Source organism: Phyllostomus hastatus, unplaced genomic scaffold (genome assembly GCF_019186645.2).
Source record: "Phyllostomus hastatus isolate PE091 unplaced genomic scaffold, TTU_PhHast_1.1 phas_scaffold_114, whole genome shotgun sequence".
Lineage (NCBI taxonomy): Eukaryota > Metazoa > Chordata > Mammalia > Chiroptera > Phyllostomidae > Phyllostomus > Phyllostomus hastatus.
The window spans coordinates 3,351,308-3,375,903 of NW_025334006.1; the positions used below are offsets into that span (position 1 = coordinate 3,351,308).

The 24,596-nt window shown below is 46.1% G+C and overlaps 1 protein-coding gene across 2 annotated transcripts in view; it reads left to right on the forward strand.

Annotated features, from left to right (window-relative positions):
- DGKI (diacylglycerol kinase iota) overlaps positions 1–24,596 on the forward strand; it is a 403,697-nt gene that overhangs the window by 183,867 nt on the left and 195,234 nt on the right. The window contains exons 6-9 of one of the 2 annotated variants that reach the window (XM_045855648.1): positions 7,257–7,328; positions 12,540–12,656; positions 22,552–22,626; positions 23,123–23,221. In XM_045855648.1, coding sequence (XP_045711604.1) covers positions 12,564–12,656; positions 22,552–22,626; positions 23,123–23,221 — 267 coding nt within the window. In that variant the 5' untranslated portion in view covers positions 7,257–7,328; positions 12,540–12,563. The remainder of the gene's footprint in view (positions 1–7,256; positions 7,329–12,539; positions 12,657–22,551; positions 22,627–23,122; positions 23,222–24,596) is intronic. The other variant, XM_045855646.1, reaches the window with a different exon arrangement.

Sequence of the window (24,596 nt, forward strand, 5' to 3'; positions counted from 1 at the left end):
AGACCTGCTTTCGTCTCCTTGATGGATGACGGATAACCCTTCTCTGGACCCTGGCTTCTACCCTGGATCAGAGGAGAGCTGTAGCTCTACTTCCATGTACAGATTAAGTGACTGAAAATTCATTTCTGACTTTGGTACTATGCATCATTTTCATTGGTGGAGTTGTACATTCTTACATATCTAGAGCTTTTTAAACCATTTTCCATACTGACATACCCTGACACATATGATTGCATAATTTACCCACTGAGATGGGGTGAAAAAGAATCATTTTCACTTAGCCAGACATTTTTCCAATGAGTGGTTTGCGAACTTTTGGGATTGTTAAGGAGTGTTGATGGTTAAAGAATATTCGGGGTTTCAATTTCCACTGTTAAAGTTAGCAATGAAGTGAATATTTGGACTGATCATTTCTTGAGCCTGGAGTGGCTGCATGTGTGTGGCATTCAATGGTCGTCAGATGAGAGGGCTCACAGTTCCCCAGCTCCGTTGTTTTCACATTTGCTGACTGTCACAGGCTGCCATGTTTAGGACCATACCAGAGTTTTACAGTATTTTCATTCATCATTTTATGTTATGTAAGAGTCAGGGTTCAGGCAGAAAAGCGACGGCACACTCGCACTGAAATTATGTAGTCTGATGAATATTTAATAAAGAGAATGTTTAAAGTGCGAGAGCAGAGTGCAGCAAACCCCAGGGCGCAGTGGAGAGCCCCGAGGCTAGTGCCTGCAGCGAGCCGTGGGCACGTGCCGTCTGAAGAGGCAGGCAGAGGGAGGGCGCCCTGTCAGAGGCACTGGGAGACTCCGCCGGCCTCGGGCGGACGACCAGCTGGGGATGAATATCCCGGCTTCCATCCTTCAAACTCTTGTGTGCAAACGCAGTAGAAAGCAGACCGACTGCAGGGGACACTGCTGAAACGATCCGTGACAGCCCGTGTTCAGAACGGGACACGGGGTGGAGGCAGGTGGAGAGTGCATCTGGCGGACAGTGGGACGTGTTGCCTAACACGGAGCCGTGTTCCACGCGAGGGCGGAGGCGGGACGCCTGCTGCACTGCAAACGGGCCCCTTCGTGAGCTTCGCCAGATTCAGTCACGGTTCTCCCAACACGGAGGTGTTCTCCGTTGTTTAAAAATCACCAGGCGAAGGAAAGATCTTGTCATGATTGTAGCTGACGGGGCCTGTTATTTTTGAAGGAACCAAGCATCCGAACCCAGCACTGTGGTTGATTGTAGAAATGTGCGTGTCAACCACAATTTGAACACGTATCTTTCATTTCTTCATTTAGAAACATGTGGAAAAGTTACAAACATAAATGAGCTAACTCTTTGAGAGTGAAACATTGAGTCCTGAAAGCGGTTTTGAATGCAACGACGCACAGTTAGACTGTGGTCTGCCTGGCCGATGCCCTCCAGGGTCCTAACCAAACCTGCCGCATCACTATGCAGTGCTCGCCCATAAATCATACGTACTTTCATATGCAATTAAGTGAATTAAACAGCATGTAGCATTAATTAAACGGGAAAATGTCAAAACGACTCTTTCTTCTAATGAATATTGTTGAAAAGTAATTTAAAGTGAACTTACAGTGCAGCATTCAAAATACACACCATCTCAAGGAGATACACTTCCTAGCATTTTTGTAATTCGAAAATGACACAGTGATGAAGAATGTTCCATGAGGTGCAGTTGAGATATGAATAGCAAGAAGGGATCACAGAGTCTCAAAATAATGAAAAGGACCAACCTGGGGCTTTGGGGGATGTTTTCTCATCAATTTAAAGCACCGGTGTCTCTACTGATCTGAAAATGTGTGTGTCCTGGAGGTCAGCTTGCAAGAGACCCTGCCTGGTTAGGGACGAGGAGTGGAAGTTCAAGGGTGAGGATCCATGCACTGGACAGGCAGGTTTGCTCATTCTCCTGTCTGTGTTTGTCCGTATAAAACGGAGGACTCTTCTGCCACTAGCCCCGGGGGGGTCGCTGAGGGTGTAGAGAGGGTCATGTGACAAGGACAAGGACATCAAGCCCCTCCGCGGAGCCCCTGCCAGCATTGCTGCGGGGAGCCTGGCTTTCCTTCCTGTCTTTGGCCGAGTGTCAAGAAAGGGGTCAAGGGCAACGGCCATTCTATGCTCTGCTTCTATGAGTTTGGCTATTTTTGATTCTTCATATGTAAGTAGCACCATGCAGTATTTGCCATTCTGTGTGTGGTTTATTCACTTCGCATGAGGTCCCCCAGATGCACCCAAGGAAGGGAAATGGGGAGGTATCAGCCCAAGGGGCTAAGTTTCAGTTACTCGAGATGCATGAACCCTAGAGATGTGCTGTGCAACATAATGCCTGTAGTTAACAATGCTGTGTTGTATACTTAAAATTTTGCTTAGAGGGTTCCATCTTCCAAAGACCCTCCCGTCTCTCTGTCAGCCGCAGCGCCTGGATGGTGTGACAGGTGCCGGGGCCAGAGCATCTCATGAACATGTGCTCACTCCTGCACCTCCACTGTTGTGAAATGGGTTCTTGGGTCTGGCACGGCGTCGTGCAGGACCCTGTCGGTGGGTCGACACTCTGTACGCCCTCGTGTGGAGGTGCTGACTGCGACCCTACGAAAGGGAAAGGTGCACCCAGACGCAGAGTATGTGTCAGTTCCGGTAAGGATGAGGGGCCTGCCGCTGGCATTGTAGAAGGGGGTCAGTGTCATCCATTGGTTGTGAAGTAGCTGGTGGTGCGTTGGGGGGATGGTGCCGTATCGGCTGCCACGCTTACGAGCCCTCTGTGCCGCGGGTGGTGTTTTAAAACAAAGATGAAACCCAACAGTTAAAGTTTTGTTTTCAGTTTTGGCCATATTGACTCTAACACTAAGTCTCTGTATGCATTATTTTTGTCCTAGAATCCAGATGGTGGTAAAAATAGGAAATATACACATGACAGTTAAAAGTAGTGAACATGTAAAACAGAATGTGAATGAGTAGCCGTTGTTAGAGGCTTAATGTCCATTGTCCCTTAGTTCTCAGGGCCTGGGTGGAGCTGCTTCCGTGAGGCCATCTGCCTCAGAAATAGAAAAGGGCTGGAAGCCGTGTCTTAGGTCTGCATGCAGTCTGGCAAGTGTGTGGTGATGGCAGGGACTAACACGGAGAATCCTGTGCCCCAAATTTTGTTGATTCCCTCCCCGAGGACTCTCTGTTTATGATCTGTAGCTTGCAGAGGCATCTTCAGACAAGTTAATGGGAAAAGCCCAGACTATCTGAGGGTAATAAGGCCGACTAGCTCTGATGAAGGGGTTGCAATCACCAACAACATTAGAACGGAAGAACACAGAATGTGTCGGCCCAGGAGTGTGAGTCAGAGGATGCCCTGGAGGGAGAGCGTGGTAGTGACAACAAGGGCATTGGGGAATTCTCAGAGCCTTTAATTGATGCCATAAAATATGGTAGGATTAATAACCCAATGGGTAAGAATTTTGATTTTTCAAAAATAATTCTAATAAAGTAACTGTAGAACCATATCATTTGCATCACTGCCGTAAGTTACAAAGACATGACTTACTAAAATTTCATTGATAAACACATCATTATAATTCAATTTAGACAACCACGTATGTTTACAGTCTGAAAATCTTAAATCTTTAGAAGGGTTTTAGCTTCAGACCAACAAATTCAGTATGGGGTCACTTAGGGAGTTCAGGTAACTTAGAGTAAATAAACCCTAATCTTACATAAGCTAAAATATTAATGCTACCATCTTTACGCTGTGATGAAATGAAGGACTAGGTGTGTTCTGAAACCAGCCTAGTGAACAGGGTCACAGTTCCAGGTGTGCACATCAGGGGAAAACTGGACCGGAGAGTTTGTTGAGGGGGACAGAGTCAGTCATCGGGGTGTACTAGGAGAGAGACTGGTTCACAGGAGTGGCTTTGCTAATTAAAGGTTGAAGGTCAAACCCTTAACAAATTCTAGATAGGACAGAATTAGTCCCTAAATCTGTAGATAATTGGTCAAAATGGGTGCCACGTCTGATCCGTGCAGAGAAGTTCTCAGTCAGGTCGGCGTGAGCGTGCGCCCGAGTCCCTCCGCGGAAGGTCTCAGTGGCTGCTCAGCTTTGGCTGTGGGATACCCAACCTCGGGGTCTGTCAGCCTCGCCCGGTTACGGGCAGTCGCGCCGAGACAGTTCAGCCGGTTTGAGACATTCTAGCAAAGGTCTGGTCTGACCTGAAAAATGTCCCTTTTTTTTTCACCTTAGTGACTATCCAGTTGTTATGGTGTTTATATCCTGTTGGCTAAGTATATAAGAGGGGCATAACAGTTTTATTTGAAAACTTTTATTTGGCTAGATAAATAAGCTTTGCATCTCATTTAAACTTACAATCATGTTAGATATTAAAATATAATGTGTACAATTATATGTATTTTCTAAATAATGGAGTATTTGGGCAAAACATGTTTGTAAGTTCTCTGTCTTAAGAGAAATATTGATTTAGTCTTATTTTATAATTCCCTCGGGTTATCCTTTGTAATACCTCATGAACTTCGAACATGTGAGTGAAAATGGAGAGGTTCGTTGTATTGTTGCTTAAAGTTCTGGAATCAAGAGCATATCGACTCTTGCATGAAATAAAATTAAATCAAGCAGGGAGTCAGGCTATGGTCCAGAGACATTCTCACCCAAACCTCAGTTACATACATGAGCAATAAAATAATTTTGATTTGTTTCAAGTAAAGCCCTGCCCCTTTTTTTCCTGGTTTCAGCCAAGGCTGAGAAGCTGAGTGCCATTGGCTGTATGCTCTAGATGGCAGAAGAAGGAGAAGCAACAGAGTTTTAGCTGCTGAGAATAAATGCTGCTTAAACTTTATTTCAAGAACTCAGTTTGACTACCCACCCCCAATAAAACAACAACAACAACAAGAGAACAACCTTATCCCTCCGGGTTCCTGGTATTTATAAACCTGAAGTCAGTCAGAGCCAAGACATCTGACCTCACACCCCTCTTCTGCTCTTTGCTGGTGATGAACAAAACTGCCCTCACATCATCGAGTCAGCTGAAATTCAGCGAGGGCGTCTGTCAGAGCCATGCTATCCAATGCGGGCCAGCATTCAAGAACGGGCAGTTAGGGATCTGGCTCCTTCTGCTGTGTGGAGACCGTGGCCAGAACCGCCTGCCCATTGCGGGTGGCTGGTCCGCAGGAGCCCTGGAAGGGTTCTATCTATGTCCCTGTGTTAAGACAGTAACCCTGAAGCTATGGCCTCTGGGGCGCTGCCAGACTAGAGTCCAACACGCTGCCCGGAGCTGATGACGGCCAGGCTCTTCTCCAGTGGACCTGCTGCAGTCCTGCTGCAGCGGCGCCCCGCCCCGCAGTGGCGGCTGGCCTCGTTTGCTGCCCGGGTCCGCCTGGCTGGCAGGACCGCATCTGTGTCTCCCCTGAAGCCGGGAGGCCCGTGTTCAGTAGAAGGGCCGGGCACTGGCACGCTGTCCCTCTGTGCCGGCAAACAGAGTAGTGCTAGCCACGTGAGGGACACTGGAGGACTTGGTCAGCGAGGCGGTGGGAGACATTTCTGTTGGGAGGTCTTGGCCGTAAAAGTCCTGCTTCATGTATATATACCGTGTTCTAAAGAACTTTTCTGGTACATGGCCCTGTTTGAATCTTGTAACTCCTCGGTGGCATAGGAGAAGTGTGTATTATCATTACCACTTTCATGGGGGAGGGAGAAACGGGAAGGGTTCAGATGTCCCAGTCAGCAAAAAGGTCCAAGGACTGCTCTCAGCTTGGCCGTCTCAGCATCTCTTTGCTACAAACTCGTCTGATGTGTGACTTGATGCAGTGGTGGCTGGCTGAGAGCACTTAAGACACTGTTTAGCAATGCATTTGATGCAGCAGCGCTCAGCAGACCTCCCGCTGTGGCTTTGGCTGCTGTCAAGCCGACAGTCCGCCATGTTGATTTCCAACCATGTGGCCCGGCTGTGTTGCAGGTTTCGTTAAATTAAAGTTCTGGCACGTTGGCCTTGTCTGTCCGTGGGGTTGGAGGAGAGGGTTGTGAGGAAGCATATTTCCAGGTAGTTTGAGTTAGGTGTTTGATGTCTAGATAGGATGAAGCTGGTGATTGCATCACGCTGTGGTAGCAATGACTTTGTTCAGTTAATCAGAAGACATGCATGCTATCCATGCCTGTGAAATTCAGCAAGCTGTGCTAAGTTGTGAGGCCCTGTTTAAAAACCCTTACAGGGACTTCCCTCAGAAGGCTCTAATTCTGCTGGAGAGCTAATACAGGTGCGCATAAAATAACCAATAATTTGGGACAGCTATCCATTACTGCCAAGGTCAGGTATAGGTAGTAAGGCCTATGGTTTAGAATGGAAGTTCTGTTAAGGTGTAAATTGATTTTTTTTAGCACAAAATTTTCTGTAGATGTTAAGCAAGACTTCTTCAGCCAGTGCCTTGGTAGCTTCTCTGCCCTTCACATTTTCTTTTGGTCCCTTTACAAAGTCCTGCTTTTAAAGTTTTTTGCCGTTGCTCTGCATTCATCATGTGGGTTAGGACGTCTCAGGCGGGACGGATGGGTGAGGGGTTGGGAAAAGCTGAGTACCATTCTTTGAACATTACTGTATACTCCTCTCTGGTAATTATTCCGGAACAACAGCAGCCAAAAAGCACCTCTTCCGTTCTTGATGGAAAAGTAATTCTGTTTGTTCATTTGAAAGGATTGCATTTGCCATTCCATTAATCTCATTGCTGCTTGCTGGTGAAGAATAAAATTGAAAGCTGCTTGTTTTGAGACCCGACATCCCAAGGGGGTGATGAGAGACATTGAGTTTCCTTCAGCCCCTTGGACTTCTCCCAGACCCTGGTTCACAGGCCCCAGCTCTCTGGTCCTTAATTTCTCTCTCTGTGGTTTCTCAGACAGTAATGTCGCTAGAACCTCGTGAGATGGATGACCATTGCTATAAAGTACCACATGACCCAACGGCAGCTTTTCTTTGGCTTTTAATAAAAACATATCAGGACCACATTTATTTGGGTGCCCACCCTGGTGTGTGGCTGACTTTGAGTGCTCGGTGGTACAGCAGTTGCTGGCGCCTCCTCGCTAACGGGATGCTCTCGCGTGGCAGAGGGTGGAGAATGTTCCGTGCTGAAGGCGGCACGTGCAGCCCGGGTTACCTGGAGTGGTGGGGCCCGTCCTGGCTCTGTTCACTCCCGTGGACTTCAGGAGGGCAGGTGCACACTGTGATCGAAGTGATTGTAAATGTTCTATCTCTTGTCCTAACACCCAGGGCTTTCAGCAGAAATTCTCCTTCCACAGCAAAGAGATTGTGGCTATCAGCTGTTCCTGGTGCAAGCAGGCGGTAAGTCCGGGGACGACAGGAAAGGAAGTGGGCTCAGGTTCTGTCCGAGGAGACTCAGGTCATTGCTTGCCTTCCTGTCTATAAGCGGAAGGTCATCACTGTGTATGTATGTGGTGTTTCCCTCACAGAGGATCGTTGGAGGGAGCAAGACATTAAAACCGTAGAATTATAGCATCTCTGAGCTGGGAGGAAAACTATAGTGTTGAATTAACCCCTTTATCTTTACACATTGAATTCTGGGACCAGAGACTGGAAAATTCTCTGCTGGTTCTCTCCCTGGGTCTAGAATCGAGGACTTCTCACCCCTGGACCATGTTTTGTCCCCTCACTGCACTAGATGGTTGGTAGGAAGTTGCAACACTGAAAAGAAAACACCATGCAACGTTAGAAAGTCCTTCTAACGCAGCAGTTCAGGCATCCTGGTTCTTCTGTTCTTGATGTGGGTACCTTTTTTGTGAAGCTATGTTAGGATGAGAATGGTTTTGTATCCTTTAAATTTCGATATTGTTACATTGTCTCTATGCTCCTTGAAATGTAACTTTTCCTTACATTTGACATAGACATTCACTAGAATCCAATAGTAATTTTTCCATTTACTTTTCCTCTTTTTATCTACCCTTTTTTTCCCATTTTTTACCTCTGTCCCAACCAGATGACTCATTCTCTTACTTGTTTGCCTATGTGCCTGTCCCTTCTATAAGTACATGTTGAATATATACTCCAACTGACAGTTGGCAAACTGTGGCCCACAGGCCAACTCTGATCGCTGCCTGTCTTTGTAAATAGTTTGATTAGCACACAGCCATGTGCATCCATTTATGTACTGTCTGTGGCTGCTTTGCGTTTACATAGTTTCTATAGCTACTGTAATGCCAGTGGCCGAGTTGAGTAGTTGCAACACAGACAGGATATCCCTATAAGACTGAACTGTTTACAATCAGGGCCTTTATAGAAAGAGTTCGTGGACCCCTCACCTCTCTCATTCACCTACTGTTCTGAACTGACAACCTGAAAACAAAGACACTCGTTGCAGCCAGGTGAGGTGCTGGCAGGAAGACTTCAGCTGTCTGCACACGTCAGGTTTAAAAAGCCAAACCAGGTCACGGGGCAGGAGCAGATGCATCTAGTTGAAACTCAGGAAATTGACATTTTTGTGGGTTGGAACTTCTGAATGTTGGCACTTCTGTAAGATTCAGCCGATGCCCTCTCCAGCATAGCCTCCCCGGGCACCCACCTGTCAGGAGAGCCTGCAGTCGTGCCGCAGAGGCACACCGGTCCAGGAAGGCCAGTGCTTGCTCGTCACCGTCCCGCCACATGTCTTATTCTTGGCACTTCTGTCTCCTTTCAGTTCACGGTTACACAAGTGGCCTTTGTGCTTCTGCTCAAGGACACATTCACAAGTACAAGGCCATCCCAGTTCCTGCTTGAAACTGTACCACCTAGAGGGGAGGAAGCAGGTTCAAGGTCTAGGTGTCCTCACAATATCTGCACTGCTGGTTTCGCTGGTCTGGTGAGACCCCACTCGTGGGACAGTGTCACTGGTGGCCGTGGGCTCAGATCAGCAGCCTCTGCTCCCTTCCCCATCGCTCTCAGGCTGTGGTGAGGTGGTTTAGCCAGGGCCAATTAGTTTGGGGACTTAGTCCTACTTTCCAGGGACCACACATGCCCGCTTCTTACAACCGCAGTCCGACTGCATCACTGTAATGACAGCTTTCGCTTGACCATCGTGGCGGAGCTTTGGTCCGTGTTTCCCTGGGTCGCACGTATGGAAGATGATTTTGCAAGGTCTGAAAACACACACCATTTTAAGACATATTACAGCGGTGATACATTTTAACACTCTAGGTAACCCCTTCTAGCCTATCTGATGTCAAACACAGAGAGAGGCCCTCTATGGGCGCTTGCTGCATAGGGGGAAAACGGGGCTGGGGAGCTGGGCCTCCTGGGCTCAGGTGCCGGCCCTGCCACTCGAGGGCTGTGCCCTGTGGGCACGCCCCTTGTTCTCCCCACACTGCAGGCTCCCCGGGTGCACAGTGAGAGAGTCGGAACAGGCGGGCTCCGAGACCCCTTCCATTTCAGCAATGCAGTGGCTGGCCGTTCACTTGGGGGGTTATTTCCATTGCTAAGAGGAAATCACTGAACATTTTATTTTGGAGGAATTTTAAACTAACAGAGAAGTTGCAAAAATAGTGCAGAACATTAATGGATACTCTTCCACCCAGCTTCCCCTAATGTTGACGCATAGCCAGGAAGTTAGTACTGGTACATCACTATGAACTGAACGACAGGTTTGTAAAACATTCACCAGTGTTTCCCTTCATGTCCCAGGATCTGATCAAGGACCCCCCCACCCCGCCAAGTTACCTTTAGCGGTCTCTGACATTTCCCCATTCTTTCCTTGTCTTTCGTGGCCTTGACACTGTTAATGGACACCAACTGGTCCTTAGGAAGAATGTCTCCCAGATTGAGCTTGCCTTGTGTTTTCTCATGATTAGACTGAAATTATTCATTTCATGCAAAATACTCTAGAAGCGATGCGGTATCCTCACTGCATCTTGTATGGGGGCTCATAATGTCTGTGTTTTATTGCTGACATTCACCTTGATCTCTTGATTAAGATGGTATTTCCTATATCTCCATCATCAAGTTATCAGATCTCCTTTTCCAACTGATAAATATTTGGGGGAGATATTTTTGAGATTATGCTGATACCCTATTTCTCCTTAAACTTTTGCCTGCTGATTTTAGCATTCATTACTGGATCTTTTGTTAAATTTTAATATGAATACACTTTGTTTTTCAGATGGTTTTAGGTTCACAGAAAAATTGAGGGGAAATAGGGAGATGTCCCACACATTTCCTCTCCTTGTGTGGTCACCCCCCCCCCCCCCCACTGTCTGCATCCCACGAGAAAATCCCCCTTTAAAGAAGATACTCAAGTAACATTTCTCTGGTATATCACATTGTTTGCAATTGCAATTAACTGGTGGCTGGAGGAATTATTAATTATTTTATGAAATTGTATTTCACACTTAATTAACCAATTTCGTGATTAGCCACTGAATCACGTCAGACCTTGAAGCTACCCAGAAAGGAAGACAGAACTTCCCTGATGGGATGTAATTGGGGCGGCCGTATTTGCCAGTTTTCCCGAGACAGTCCTAATTTGTATCTTTTGTTCCAACCTCATCATTAACCGTGCTCCCTTTCACTCTTAAAATCGTCCCCGTTCAGATGATACATTATGTGGTCACGTTAAATATAATCCAAGTGGAAACTGATGGTAATTTTTTAAAAATTGCTATGATTGAAACTTGAAGGCTTGTAACCGTTGTGGAACGTGATGTTATGTTTATGAGAAAACAGACGTTCCCGCCCCTCATCCTCACTTCGAGGCAGCCCAAAAGCGGATTGAAAATGTGATTGGCCTGAGGTCACCCAGCCCATTTCCCCCCCCCCCATAGGGTTCAGCCCCTGAGACTGAGGTATTGTTATGATCATTAGTCTGCGTTTCCTTCCTTCCTTTCAAAAACAAAAAGCACTTTAGACTTGCCAAGTGTAATAGGACCCTTGTGGTTGTTAGTGGCCTTCACACACCCAGCAGAAGCGATCTCTTTGTTCTTTGTGACCTCCTGGACTCTCTGAGAGAGACCTCTTGCTTCTTTCCTGGGTTCCTTAAACGGGGAGACTCCCCGGGAAGGATGTGCATCTGTGGATAGAAAAAGGAGAGGCAGAGGGTGGGCGCTGCCTTTCTGCTCGTCTTCCTTTCCTCCTCCACATTATCCCTGATTCACCAAGTCTGACCCGCGCAAGTCAAGTGAAACGAAGTTACGTGCAGAGTTAGGATGGACAGAACCCTCTGTCGATGTAAGAAACAGTCAAACCTGTAGAGGATTTGTAGGAGTTTATCTGAGCCAAACGGATGATAATTGCCAGGAAGCAAAATCTCAACTGATTGAGAAAATGCTCCAGAGGATGGCAGTTTGACAGCTTATTGTATACAATAGAACAGGGGTCTATGGCTTGCTGGGAACCAAGCCACGTTTCTGAGCACTTCTTCCTGCCCCCGCCCTGAATCTTCCACAAAACTGGTCCCTGGTGCCAGAAAGGTTGGGGGCCGCTGCACCAGAGTCAAAGGTGAAGGCGAAAGGAGGGTTACATGAGATCCACTGGTGGTAGATTCAGGGGGTCAGAGAAAGCAAGGCAGGGAAATCTTCGAGGTTGGATAAAAGGGCAAAAATAGAGAGCCACGTACTTCTTTTACATTGTGCGGTACAGGGTAGTTAATAACTAACATTCACAGCACACAGACGTGGTCCAGGGGCAACAAGACGACAGTGAGGGGCTCTGTGGGCTCTGTGGCGTGGGTGTGCCCTGAGGGACCTGGGGAAGGGGATCCCTCTGGCATGCCAAAGGTGTGTCATCCTGGGTGCAAAAAGACAAAGGCATGTTCACTTAGGTAAAGATTGACTTTTGTCACGGAACCTACAGGCCTAGGGCATGCCTGCCCGCCATGACTCACTTTTAATTAGGGACTTCTATGTCCAGACCCTCCTCTGTGGTTACTTTCGGTCTCTGACTTTGCACAGCCCACCGCACTGGCCTCCCGTGAGCTTGCCAGGGTTAGTGTGTGGTCACTTTTCAGGCACACCTCCAGGACTCCGACATCTTTGGGTAAATATCCTACTTAAAAAAACCTCATAGACACGGACAACAGTATGGTGATGACCAGAGGAAAGGGGGGGGGGAGGTGGGAGAGGGGAAAGGGGGCATAAACGGTGATGGAAGGAGACTTGACCTTGGGGGACAAACACGCAATACACTATACAGGTGATGTGTTCTAGACTTGTCCACCTGAAACCTATATCATTTCATTAACTAATACTACCCCCAAGGAATTCAATAGAAATTAAAAAATAAAAGAAAAGTGAAAGTGAGGCACTAAAAAAATAAAACAAATTTATTGACGTTTAGCTGGCCTGTCCTATAAGATTGATTTCTTGTTAATAACTGTTATCAGTTTGTAAAATAGAATGAATTCTAAGTCTGGTCTGTAAGCTGTGGGGCTGGCCGATGAGAAGCATGGGTCACGTGTGTATACGTGTGTGTGTGTTGCACGTGCATGCGTGAGCATGGACATGTGTACTTATTCCTTCTCGCTGCAGCACTGCCCGTTGCACGGAAGTGTTTACTGGCCTGTTTTCTCTTCAGTTTCACAATAAGGTGACCTGTTTCATGCTGCATCACATCGAGGAACCCTGCTCCCTCGGGGCGCACGCTGCTGTCATCGTCCCGCCCACCTGGATCATTAAGGTGAAGAAACCTCAGGTAACTGCCGGGCCCCTGGTGCTGCCGGGCCAGTGCAGAGAAGGAGGAACTGTCGCTTCTTGCTTCCGGCCCCTGACTGGTTTCTGGGTTTCTCCGATCTCTGCTCGTTCACCCCCCGCCCCCCGTGGTCCCGTGGTCCCGTGCTCGGCTTCCCCGGTTCGTCCCATCGGCCCATCACCTTCCTGCATTGGGCTCTCTCATGGAACCAGCCCCCTCTTCTTACAAAATCAAAGTTCCCCAGCAGGAATATTTCCTTCCACGTCGTGTGCTAATGATATTCTCTTTGGGTGCTCTCCTGAGTTCCTTAAGCACTCGTGGTGGGTACAGCTGATTCTCGTAAAACCTCTCTTCTCTTCCAGCCTGGGCACCCCCAGGGAGTGGGTGCGAGGGCGCCCTGTGCAGCCTTCCTTGTTTGGTGGAGGTCCCCACCCCTTCCGACCCAAACAGCAGACTGTGGGTCACGACCTTCCTCAATGCACAAGGCCTGGGCTTACAGAGCAACACTCTTCTCTGAAGGCAAAGTAGAAGTTACCCTCTCTTTACTTTCCTCGTTGTACTTTACATCCTAGAGTGGCTCTGCTTCAGCTCTGGGAAACCTGGGTGGTTTCTCAGAAGGTCATAATCTTTAACAGAAAAATGTTACCCCTTGTACTGTACATCTTAGACAGCTAGCTCCAAGTTCTGCATGGCAGACTTTTAACGCTACAGGAAGTTTATACCTTCCTAGGGTGCAGGTGTCTTAGGATGTCTTACTGAATGTAATATTTTAAATGATATGGCAGTCCAGTACTTTTTTATTTGGTCTCCAAAATTATCACAGAGTTTATCCTCACTGACTCAGGTTCATTGGGTCAGGAACTCTGCTTGGCTTTGCGTGTTTTCTACCAAGTTTAGTCTCTGCCGATGAGTAATATTTGGGAATAATCTTTCCAAGTTACAATTCATGGGAGCCCTTGGGGAATCTTTCCCAGAGGCAAGTACAGTATCTGTTCATTAAAAAAGGTGGGGGAGGTCTAGTCCTTTCCTTTTATATTCTAGAGCCAAGAGACATTCAATGCATTGCCCAGGGTGACATACACAACTTCAGTACCGTGTCTGAAAGTCAAGTGTACTGATTTCCAATTTAGTGTTCTTTAAAAATCTCTTTAATATTTTTACTCGTGTTTTCCCCCTAAAATTTACTAATCTCTCCGTGAGCTACCGTGTTTTCATCAAAAACCACGATGGTATCAGAAAGAGTACTGGTGTTGTGATACAATGTGTGATCCCTGCTCTGGTTATTATTATCTTGTGGTTACCTTAAGAAATGCTCAGGGAAGAGAGCTTTGTGAAGGATGGTGGGTTTCGTTTTGCCCCTTGCAGAGAGGGGGGATTTAGATCAGTGGAGAAGAGAGGAAACAGTGGGCAGGAGAATGGTATGACAAGGGTCCTGGGTCCGGAATTCTATTCACTGGGCTATGAGACAAGCTGGACCGCAGTGGATGGTTTACATGGGTGGGGGCGGGGGGGAGTTGCTCAGGCCTGGCCAGCCGGGAAGGTTTTATATGTGTGAACTTGATCCTTTTAAGCAAAAGAGGAATGGAGTAATCATTGTATTTTAGGAGGAAACTACCAGCAAGAGTGTGTAGGATAGCCTGGTGGGATGGGATTGTGGAAGATTAGAGATAGGCCAGTTGTGAAAATCAGATGACACCACTTTGCAGGGAAGTTGTAAGTTTACATTTCTAAGCTTTAAAAATCTTTTCACTATGGAAATTTTTAAGCCAGCGAAGAGAGAGAGAAGGTTATAATGGATTATTCTGTAACATGAACTTTTCTACCCTTGTTTCATATATCCCTTGCCACACCATAATTTCTTTTCCTTAATTACATATTTTTGAGACTCCCAGGCAGTTGTAAGAAATGATACAGAGAGTCCATGTGCCCTGTGCACATTTTCTCCTCCTGGAAATTTCCAGCATTACCAGACAGCACTCCACAACCAGATGTTAACATTGATTCAGTCAAGATCCAGAGCAGTCGCCTCCACAAGCATCCCTTAGGCCACCTTTTCACAGCCACATCCATTTTTCTCCTGGTCCCGCCCCCTCGGCTCTGCTTCCTGGAAATGGAAGTATGCTCTGCCCCCCACCCCCTGCTTTTTTTCTTTTGCTGGGATAACTTACAGCAAATGTTAGCATATCATTTCCAGGGGGGTCCTTTTGGTGTCTCTGTGCCACACTGGAAGAAGAAGAGGTGTCTTGGGCCACACAATAAATACATTGTGACACCTAATCACAAAAAAAATCTCATCGTGTTTTAAGTAAATTTACGATTTTCTATTGGGCTGCACTCTTGCCATCCTGGGCCGCCCGCAGCCCTTGGGCCCTGGGTTGGACACCCCCGAAACTATAAACACTTCATTTTGCTTCTCTAAAAGAAAACATTTTAGAAAGACAGCCACATATTATATCACCCCTCAAAATCAGTAGTTCCTTAAAATATTTTTCTGATTGTCTCAAATATAAATTTTTTCACAGTTATATTTTCAAATCAACATCTGAAGTTCACAGCTGCTTTTTCGGTGACATACCTTAAGTCTCTCTTAATTTATAACGATCCCCCTTTTACTTCTAGTGCTGTTTATTAAATAAATTAGATCACTCTGTAAAATTCCTTGGGTTTTTATTTTGGCTGGTTGGATCCTTATTGTGTTTCAAAATATTTTCCCTTAATGCCCATATTTCTTGTAAAATAATACTTAGACTTGATTAATTCAGTTTAATTTTTAGCAGAAGGACTGCATGGGTGAGGAGGTGCATTTCTGTCGTGTTGCTTTCAAAGGGAGCAACGTGTCAGATCGCCAACGTTGAGTGACGCGAAGGTCAATGAGTAAGTTCCAGGGCTGTCGTCCTAGTCCATCCGCCATCAGGTTGTCCACCAGCCCTGTACCTATTGTGTTATCGAATGAGCATTGTTGCCTGAATCTATTATTTCAGTAGCGTGGCCAAAGGGTGATTTCCCAATGTTTAACTCTTCATTTTTTTAGCTATAAAATTTTTGTTTAAAGAGATGTGTCCCTTATTACTAGCCGGTATATGACAGATGCTTGAGTAGTTGCCTTTATTTGTAAATTTTCAGAAGACAGTAAGTTAGTACCTTGGCAACTTCTATTACGTGACTAAGAGTGGTGAAGTTCATGGTCATTGTTTTGGAGAGTATCATTGTGAATTACAAATGTACATCTATGTGATATACATGGTATATGACATGTTTTAATCCTTTGGCATCATTATGATTCTTATGTTATTGTTCCACCATGACCCAGTTAGAACCCCTTCCAGGTGGCTCCTGTCTCCACTGTTCATGAGCCACGGAGTTTTTGATGGCTGCCTTGGTTTCAAAAACAACACCATGGGCATTACCTGTCTGAACCTGGTATCAGCTATTTCTCCAAGGAGACTTGGTTACTTTTAACGGGAGACGGTATTTACAGTTCATGATCTGCATGTTGTAGTCTAAATGTTTTTCATTATGTACCTTTTTATTATCTTCTGTGATTCATGATATCATAAACAGGAATAAGGACAGCTAACATTTGTATGTTAGGAAACTTTTTGAGTGCTTCACATTCACTAGCTCATTTTGTGATCATACTGCCCTATGAGGCAGGAATCTTGTTATTCCCTCTTTACAGCTGAGGAAGGTGAGGAGTAGAGAAGTCAAATAAATTTCCTTGGTTTATATAAATATTAAATAGTTTAAAGTGGCATTTGAACCCAGAATTTCTGATTCTGGAAATCAAGTTCTTAGTGATAGGCCATGCTATTCACTGTTGTACTAGGTGAGCAACCCTTGCTGAATCAGGTACCATTAAAGATTTGGTGGGCCCTCTTCCCATCACGTAATTTAATCAGTGGCCGAGATCCTATGTAATAGCTAATGTCTGGTGAGCTCTGGGGGCAACAGAGAGCGGTGAAGAGCTCTGGCCTATGAGCCGGACTGCCTGGATTCATAACCTCGCTCTGCCGCTTAATGATCTGTACAGTCTCAAACACATCCTTCTCTTCCACCTTCTCCTCTGCAAAGTGTAGCTGATACTAGTACCTAATTCACAGGGTTTTCAGGGACTAATAAGCTGAAAAGCAAAAGAGATAAAGTACATAGAACAGCACCTGGCTCACTGTACACACTCACTAAATGTTAGATCTTGTTTTCCTTCTTGCTGACTTTTAGGGGTACAGGGCATCAGGCAAAGCTGTACTTCAACAGATGAAAACATTGGATAGTCACATGGAGATCGGGACAGAAGTTACCTGATCCCTGAGCTATCTGTATTGCAGTGAAAGAGGGTGGAAAGAACATGAGCTTCCTGATGGAGAGGGTAGAAAAAGACAGAACAGGGGCCACAGCCCGCTGTCTCCTGGGCCCCCATGTGTACCTTGAACTCCAGTAGCTGTTGTATCTTACGCTGCTGTGGGACTGCGTGTTCATTAGCGCGATGCCCACCTTATGGGAGACAGTCAGGTCCTATTCACTCGCTGAAAACAAGGAGGGAAGAAGATTGAGGAAGCAACTACTTCCAGAGAGTGGAAGGGGGAAGAAAATCCTGCAAAACAAGGAGAGAACTATGACAACACAGAGTTTTGTTATTAAAAATGGGAAGAAAAATAGGATAGTCCTTGATGTGAAATTCTGTAGACATTAAAAAAAAGGATTAAGAAAAGTTCTTGTGTTTGGGACCAGATCATTGATGCTATCAAAACCATAGCTTGGAGAGTATGGGGCACAAGTGGCCCCTGTCACAGGTGGCACCTGTTAACAGTGGTGTGGAAAGGATTAGACAATTCACTGGAGGTCAGACAATTCATTGGAGACATTGGGACATGATAGAATTTGGAAGGTAGAGAACAGAAGAGAAAATAGTTTTCCAACTTTCAGAATTTATGTACTATATAAATACTTTCCATATACCCATACATACACGGTCATCCATACAAAGTGGCCAGGGAAAGTGGGTTGCAAAGAGGCGGGGCTAAACCATGTGCTGTCCGTCTCTGTTGGAGGATGGCTGGCTCCAGGTGGGTCCTTCCCCGGTGAGCAGCTGTGAGGTTGGGAGTCGCGTGAAACACTGATGATCAGGGAGTGAGGGCCGCCCGGGTGATGTGCTGGGCGTCATTACCACATCATTTTGGGGAGACCCAGGAGTTAAACCATGATGGAAGGTAGATGGCTTTAAGGAATTCAAAGAAAACAGAACCCGTTGATGTACTTAAAGTTGTGGTTGATGTTATAGATGTCGGTGTTTCTCTTCTGTACTGGAAAGGGTACAGGATAATATCTTGGTTGGATAAATAAGTTAAAGATGCTCAAATCCTAATGCTGGCACTTGGAACTGAAGAAAAGACCCACATTACGTGAATTTTTGTGGAGTCAAGTTATAAAAGTCTTGAGGTGTGTGTTTTTAATAAATGACATTACACATAATACTTTAAAGCTGGCCTCTTCTAGTGAAGAAAAAAATGAATCTTGGGGAAAAGTCCTTATTAGTACATATAAATTTAACACATGTCCAGACTACCACATATATTTCATGCTATGCATATATTAGTTTACTTAGCCAGCTCCCTAATGACTGATATTTATATTATTTCCAATGGGCTACTTATGAAAATGCCACAATCAGCTGCTTCCTAGCCATGTATGGGCTTTCTTCATACGAATCCTTTCTTACTCCTTATGATTGGATGATCTTGAAATGCTGTACACTTGTGACATGTAATAATTCTGACCACAACATCCCTCAACATTTCCCAAGCCATTTCCTTTGGTCACTTCTAAAGCTTAAGTAATACTTGCTGTGTTTTAGCCAGATATGCCTGAGAAGCTACAGAGACCTTGTCCTTAACGTTTGGAATGTGTTTTCTTTATTCTTCTGCCCGCCTGGGCTCAGGACGGCCTCTGTCCCAGTGGCCGGTGGAGTAGGGCAGAGTGAGAACCTTCTTCAGTAGACAAAGCCCATGATTCTCCTCCCAGTTATCTGCCAGAGTGTCGTCCAGTGTAGCATGGGGGAAGACTTCCTTTGGGATGAAGAAGTGAGATACCTTCTCCTGAGACTGTTACAACTGATTCCTTGTGACCCCGTAAGCTGGACAAATCCCTGAGGAATAGTTACAGGTCGTTAAGTTTCATTCACAGTTGAATGATTCACCCACAGGCATATTTCTTAACAGTGTAGGAAGGAGCCGAAGTAAGATAAAGATTTTGTTGATAGGATTATTTCTGCAGCAAGGTAAGACCGTCCTGATACCCGGTCAAAGAACAGACAAAGCCTTTATCTTTTCCTAGGGCTTGAACAGAAGAGTGGGCACAGGATGCACTGGGGCAGATGCCGGTGGAATCGGAGGAATGCTAACTTCCACACGAGGGCACAACGGTTCACTGTTTTGATGGCGTTGACCTTGCCAAGTGGCCCCTCTGTAGCCGAGTTAGCTGCCCTTGATCACAGGGGTGCTTTGTTTTAGAACACAAGACAAGCATTTAAAGGTTTCTTGAACATATCCGTAACAATTCTACCCAATAACTTCCTGCTATAATTTTTACATTCTTGAGCAACATTCTGTTATATTTCACTCTCCCAACAACATCGGCCCAGGCAGGGAAAGAGAGATTGTTGATTAGCCAGGCCCGTCAGAAACACAGCCCAGATCTGCCTTCGCATCCAGCCGGTCCCTGGGTGCCGCCTTCTGAAAGAAGCTCTCTGTGGAGAGACAGATGCGCGTTTCCCCACGAACAGCAGGACGCTCGGGCGTTTTGAGTGTGCTGTGAAATTCCACGCTGCTTATCTTTTGCTGTTTGACTGTCCATAGGGCTGTAAGCTTGCTTACTCAGACAGAACTCACATAGAGGCGTCCAGGTACTGTAAGTGAACCACTGCTTGGCCTTTGCCCCCTTGTTCTGAGAGACGAAGAAGGCCTCAGATGCATTTGGCTCGGTGAGGCTCAGAAGCACCTGTATTTGCTACATGTGTTAAAAAAAAAGCTGTTTCATGTGTCTGTTTCCTATTAGAATTGAGTTCCTTGCCTGCTCTGTTTTCAGACCTCCAGCCTTTCTTCTTTGGATGTGTTTTTCTAACTTTCTGTCTCCCAAACGTGCTTGATTGTCAGAATCACCTGGAGAACTCCGATTCCCGTGATCGGGCAAGTTTAGGAAACACCCTGAGCCTGACCCATCAGACCTTTCTCTCAGAGTTCAATGACCAAATCCTGTTAAGCACCAGGAACCAACCACAGGGTGTCCATGCAAACACTAGGCGTGCGTCCTGCATTGCTTTTGGTAGTAAATAAATTAAAACAACAAAGAAGTTAGGAGACAGGCATATAGTCCCTAAGGATCCATTCTAAAATCAGGACAGACTCAGTAAGGGTTGGGAATGTTAATAATACTGATTTGTTATTTCAACAATGATTTGCGTGCATACCACGTGCCAGGCATCCGTGCTGGGTGCTGGGAGCTATAGCTGTGAAAGAGGCAGCTGGCGTGTTTGGAGATCCATGTCCTGGGACGGACACCAAGCTAGCTGCTTCACGCACATTTTCTGGTTTAAACTTCATACTCTTCTGTGAGGTAGGTATTACCAGCCTCACTTCAAAATTAAGAAACTGGTATTTCCAAAGTGGGACCGACTTAGCCCCAGTCTCAGATCTAGTGACACAGATTTCATGGCAGGGACATCCAGAGCTGGCACCCAGTTTGTCAGGTTCCATAGCTCGTGGTCCTTGTCCCTCAGATCTTCTGCTTTGCCCCAGTACCCGTGTCTCCTTACTCCACCCCTCCTACGTCAAACAGAGGTTGGGAACTCTGGCTGCAGGTTGGAATTGCCCGGGGAGCTTTTACAAGGTATCTTTGCCTGAGCTTCACTCCAAATAAATTAAATGAGAATGTTTGATGGGGCCCGGGTCGCAGCATTCTATAAAAGCTCTGTGGGCGAGGCCTGTGTGCAGTGATGGCAGAGAACCACTCAGTACCATTCATGGGCATCGAATCGAGTAGGCACTGCCCTGGCCAGCCCGCTAGTTCCCAGCATCCTGCCTGCACCATTTAATTTGGCTGATTAAATGTTTACAGCCTCCAAGTTATTTTCTTCTTCCATTCTAAACAGACCAAAAGTAGCCAAGATACAGCAAATACTTTAATAAGGCAAAAGTTTCCCCAAAGAGCAGCGTGATAATAGGTCCATTTAAAGAGGAGTTCAGGTGCTTGGAGATCTGTCTGCAGGGGCAGCATGGTCTAGGGTGTCATCTCCTTCGGTGTCTCTGGGCCACACTGGAAGAAGAGGAGTTGTCTTGGGCCACACATTAACTGCATTGTGACACATAATCACAAAAAAGTCTCATTGTGTTTCAAGTAAATTTACCATTTTGTGTTGGGCCGCACTCGCAGCCCTCCTGGGCTGCATACGGCCCACGGGCCACAGGTTGGACACCCCTGGTGGTGAGGAGTAACCTGGGTTTCTCTTTTCTGGTGAGACCTGGAGAACCTAGAGACTCTTTTCATCTGATAAGGGAGCAAGCTTTCATTTTTTTTAAATTTTAATTTTATTTATCTATTTTTTGGGGGGAACAAACTTTTAGACAATGGTGTTTCAAGAAAGTAACCTTCATCCTTGGTGAGCACAGGCCACACATCGACTTATTTTTTTGAGGTCCCAGTGAAAGAAAAATAAAAGCTAACAAGTTTCAATTTTGCTAATTTGGATGTGTTAATAATATGTACTCCAGTTTAAGGTTTATTTTGAATGCTCTGAGAAAAGAAATACCCAAAATAGTAGAAGAATGGATATCCATGTTTCTTCAAGCTGTTTGAAAACTCTTTCACTGCCCAAGCAATGCATGTGTATGTACTTACATAAACTTTCGAGTCAATAATTCTGTATTTCAGGCTTTCAGCACTTTGTTAAACATCTGTGATGTGGTAGTGATGTCTTGCCTTTGGGAAGATGGCCATGGAATTAATTATTGACTCTACTAATTAAATCTCATTTTGCTTGTCTTCAACAAGTGAACCGTGACTGGCCCCGCTAAGAGAGGCTCTTTTCAAAGCATCTGTATCCAATATGAAGAGTGAATGGTTAGTTGCAGTAACCACAGAGTTGTGGTCCATAAAATCCTTAGAAAGAGAAATTTGGGGCCACTGTCTTTCAACAAGTTGGAGGCTCTTCTGCGAGGGAAAAACGTCAAGGCCACCAGGAGCGGGAAGACTGTCAGCCGCTGGGTCTTTAGAAGGAGAAAGAACAATGGCTGCTACTCTAAGTCACTTCAGGGCGAGTGTTACCTCTGCATTTTAAAACTCAGCCGCCAATGCTGACAGGGTGGTTGGATCAGAGAGTTCCATTGTGGATGAGTCATTTTATGATGGTTACTTAAAACAGTCATTACTCCTCTCACCTCCCTCCAAAAAAGTAAACAGAGGGGGAAAAATGCAAAAAAGAAAAACATAAAAAATGGCCTCCTTTTTTACATTTCCATATAGGTGATCTCCATACCAGGAGATGAACTTGAACTTGGTTGGGCGGGAGACGGACCTGGTTGGGCGGGCCACTGGAGCCCCTCAGAGAATTTGGGATTCTTCCATTTTTACTGGGAGGGTTGGCAGGTATACCATGTGTTGTTATGTGAGTCCATGAGAGCCTCCAGGGTTCGAACTCCCTGCCTCTCCGTGTGGTGGGGAGTCAGTCGCTCACTCTGAAGCACGCGACTGGTTTCTGTCTGTGGCTTACCCATGCGCAGTGGCTTGGAAGTGTCAAAGCATGAGCATGCGTCCAACAGCATGCGCTGCCTCCTCTCCCACATGGCTCTGCATGGGAAGGCTCGGGGCCGTCCGCCGCGGCCTCAGGTCTCTCCTCCTTTCCTCCCAGAACTCTCTGAAGGCCTCCAATCGAAAGAAGAAGAGAACAAGCTTTAAAAGAAAAGCCAGTAAAAGAGGAACTGAAGTAAGTGTTTCAAGATCTCCTGCTCACCATAGCCTCCCGTGTCTGCCAGGATGTGGCCCGCGCTTATTGTTGGGATGTAGCTCCTCCCACTCTTCTCCCCTTCCCTCTGCTCTGACCACTCTGGATTTCAGGGTGTTCGTAAACATACAGCCTCCTGCCGCTTCACAGAGCATTTGCGTTGTCTGTGGAAGTCTTATCCCAAAGACGGTGGAGGTGGAGACAAGAGCTAACACTTCTAGGATGCTTAGAGTATACAGAAGAACACCAAAATCCGTGGCTTAATTCTCAGGGGCAAACTGTAGCTTGAGATACTTTCTTCTAAGTTTTATATTGAGTGTCCTCTTAAGGGTAAGCCCTGCGAAACAAGGTGTAGGTTTTGTTTTGTTTTGTTTTTGCAAGGGTGGGGGTGGTGCTGGTGGTTCCTCACCCCCGCTGCCGTGGGGCTGCCTGTCGAGTCACGGATGTGTGTCTCAGCTGTGCCGCTTTCTTCCTTCAGCAGGAAAACAAAGGTCGTCCTTTCGTGATAAAACCCATCTCTTCTCCTCTCATGAAACCCTTGCTTGTGTTTGTGAACCCCAAGAGTGGAGGAAACCAGGTGAGTCGTTTCTCGTGAGTTTAACTTGGCAGCGGCAGTGCGTTCTTGAACACACAACCCCCGGCACCAGTTAAACGAGCACTGCCTGACCCCAACTGTTGGAAAACAGCCAGCTCCTCAGGGACAAGGTCATGGTTGCTCCCGTGGGGCACAGCCTCCCACATTCCGGGGCTAGGCACAGCCTAGGGGTTCTGTGATATCCCCCTCGGCTTCCACATGCGACTCTGCCACTGGCACACGGAGACCTAGCTGTCCACACCTTCCTTCCAGGCTGTCAGGAAAGGCCATTCCACAGTCTCTCGTTAATATGTGTCTGGGTTTCTCAGCTCCTGTATTTAAGAAGCCCTTTATGACCTTATTTTTATTCCTTCCTGTTGTAATGGAGACCTGGCTATTTCTGTCCCTGTCCTCAGAGGAAAGAGAACAGTGATTCATTATTCATGATCATTGTCAACAACAAACACCACCAGCACTACCAAAAATGTCGCCTTGTACAGGGTTCATTTGGCCCTCGCCCAAATCCTAGAACATAATTAACACGCCCTTCACTTGAGAATAGAGAAATAGCCTTCGGGAGGCTGAGTGGAACGGTGTCCCTGGAGAGACACGGCTCCTCCTTTCAAGGACGGAGTTTGTTCTTGAATCGAGGTCCCTGTCTCCTCATCTTTCCGAGGCTTCTTACGGGTTTTGACTCTTCTCTGTTCTTTTCCTGTGAGATCAGAGGATGAAATACTTTGTGTCCATTAAGTGCCCATTTTTTTCTTTTAAGACAAGACCCCTTGGCATTTCACGCTAAACAACGTAAAGATTTGGAACTGATTAGTCACCCCGTAGAAGGAGGGGAGTTACATAGTTTAAGATTGACCCAATGGTCCAAGGTGATGGCCTTATTACTAAGGATAACGTGCAGTTTTTGGAATGTCATAATTGTAGTGAAACTTCTTTTATGGGTGCTTGCCATTTAAAGAAACGATTCCTGCTCCATTTCTTTAAAATTCCTGATGACTCGCTGTGTTACAGTCTCTATCAATGAGTCTACTCTCTGTGCTGTAATGTACATCCTTATGGCTGCTTTGTAATAACCGTGTATGCGGCCAGGTGGGTACTTGAAATATCAGGGAGACTACTCGGTAAAGTATATGATTTTCTAACCACTATGCTGTACACCTGAAACGGATACAGAGTGATATTGAATGTAAACTGTAATGGGAAAAAAATTAAAAATCTCTATTAACATTGTAGAGAGCAGGGTAGAGACATGCCTCGTAAGCAAAGAAATAACCTGTTTTCAGCATCCTGCTTTTTTGAGTTGCGGAGTGATCTTCGTGCTTTAAAGACGTGACCCTAACACTGTTCCCGGAGGAGGATCTGCAGA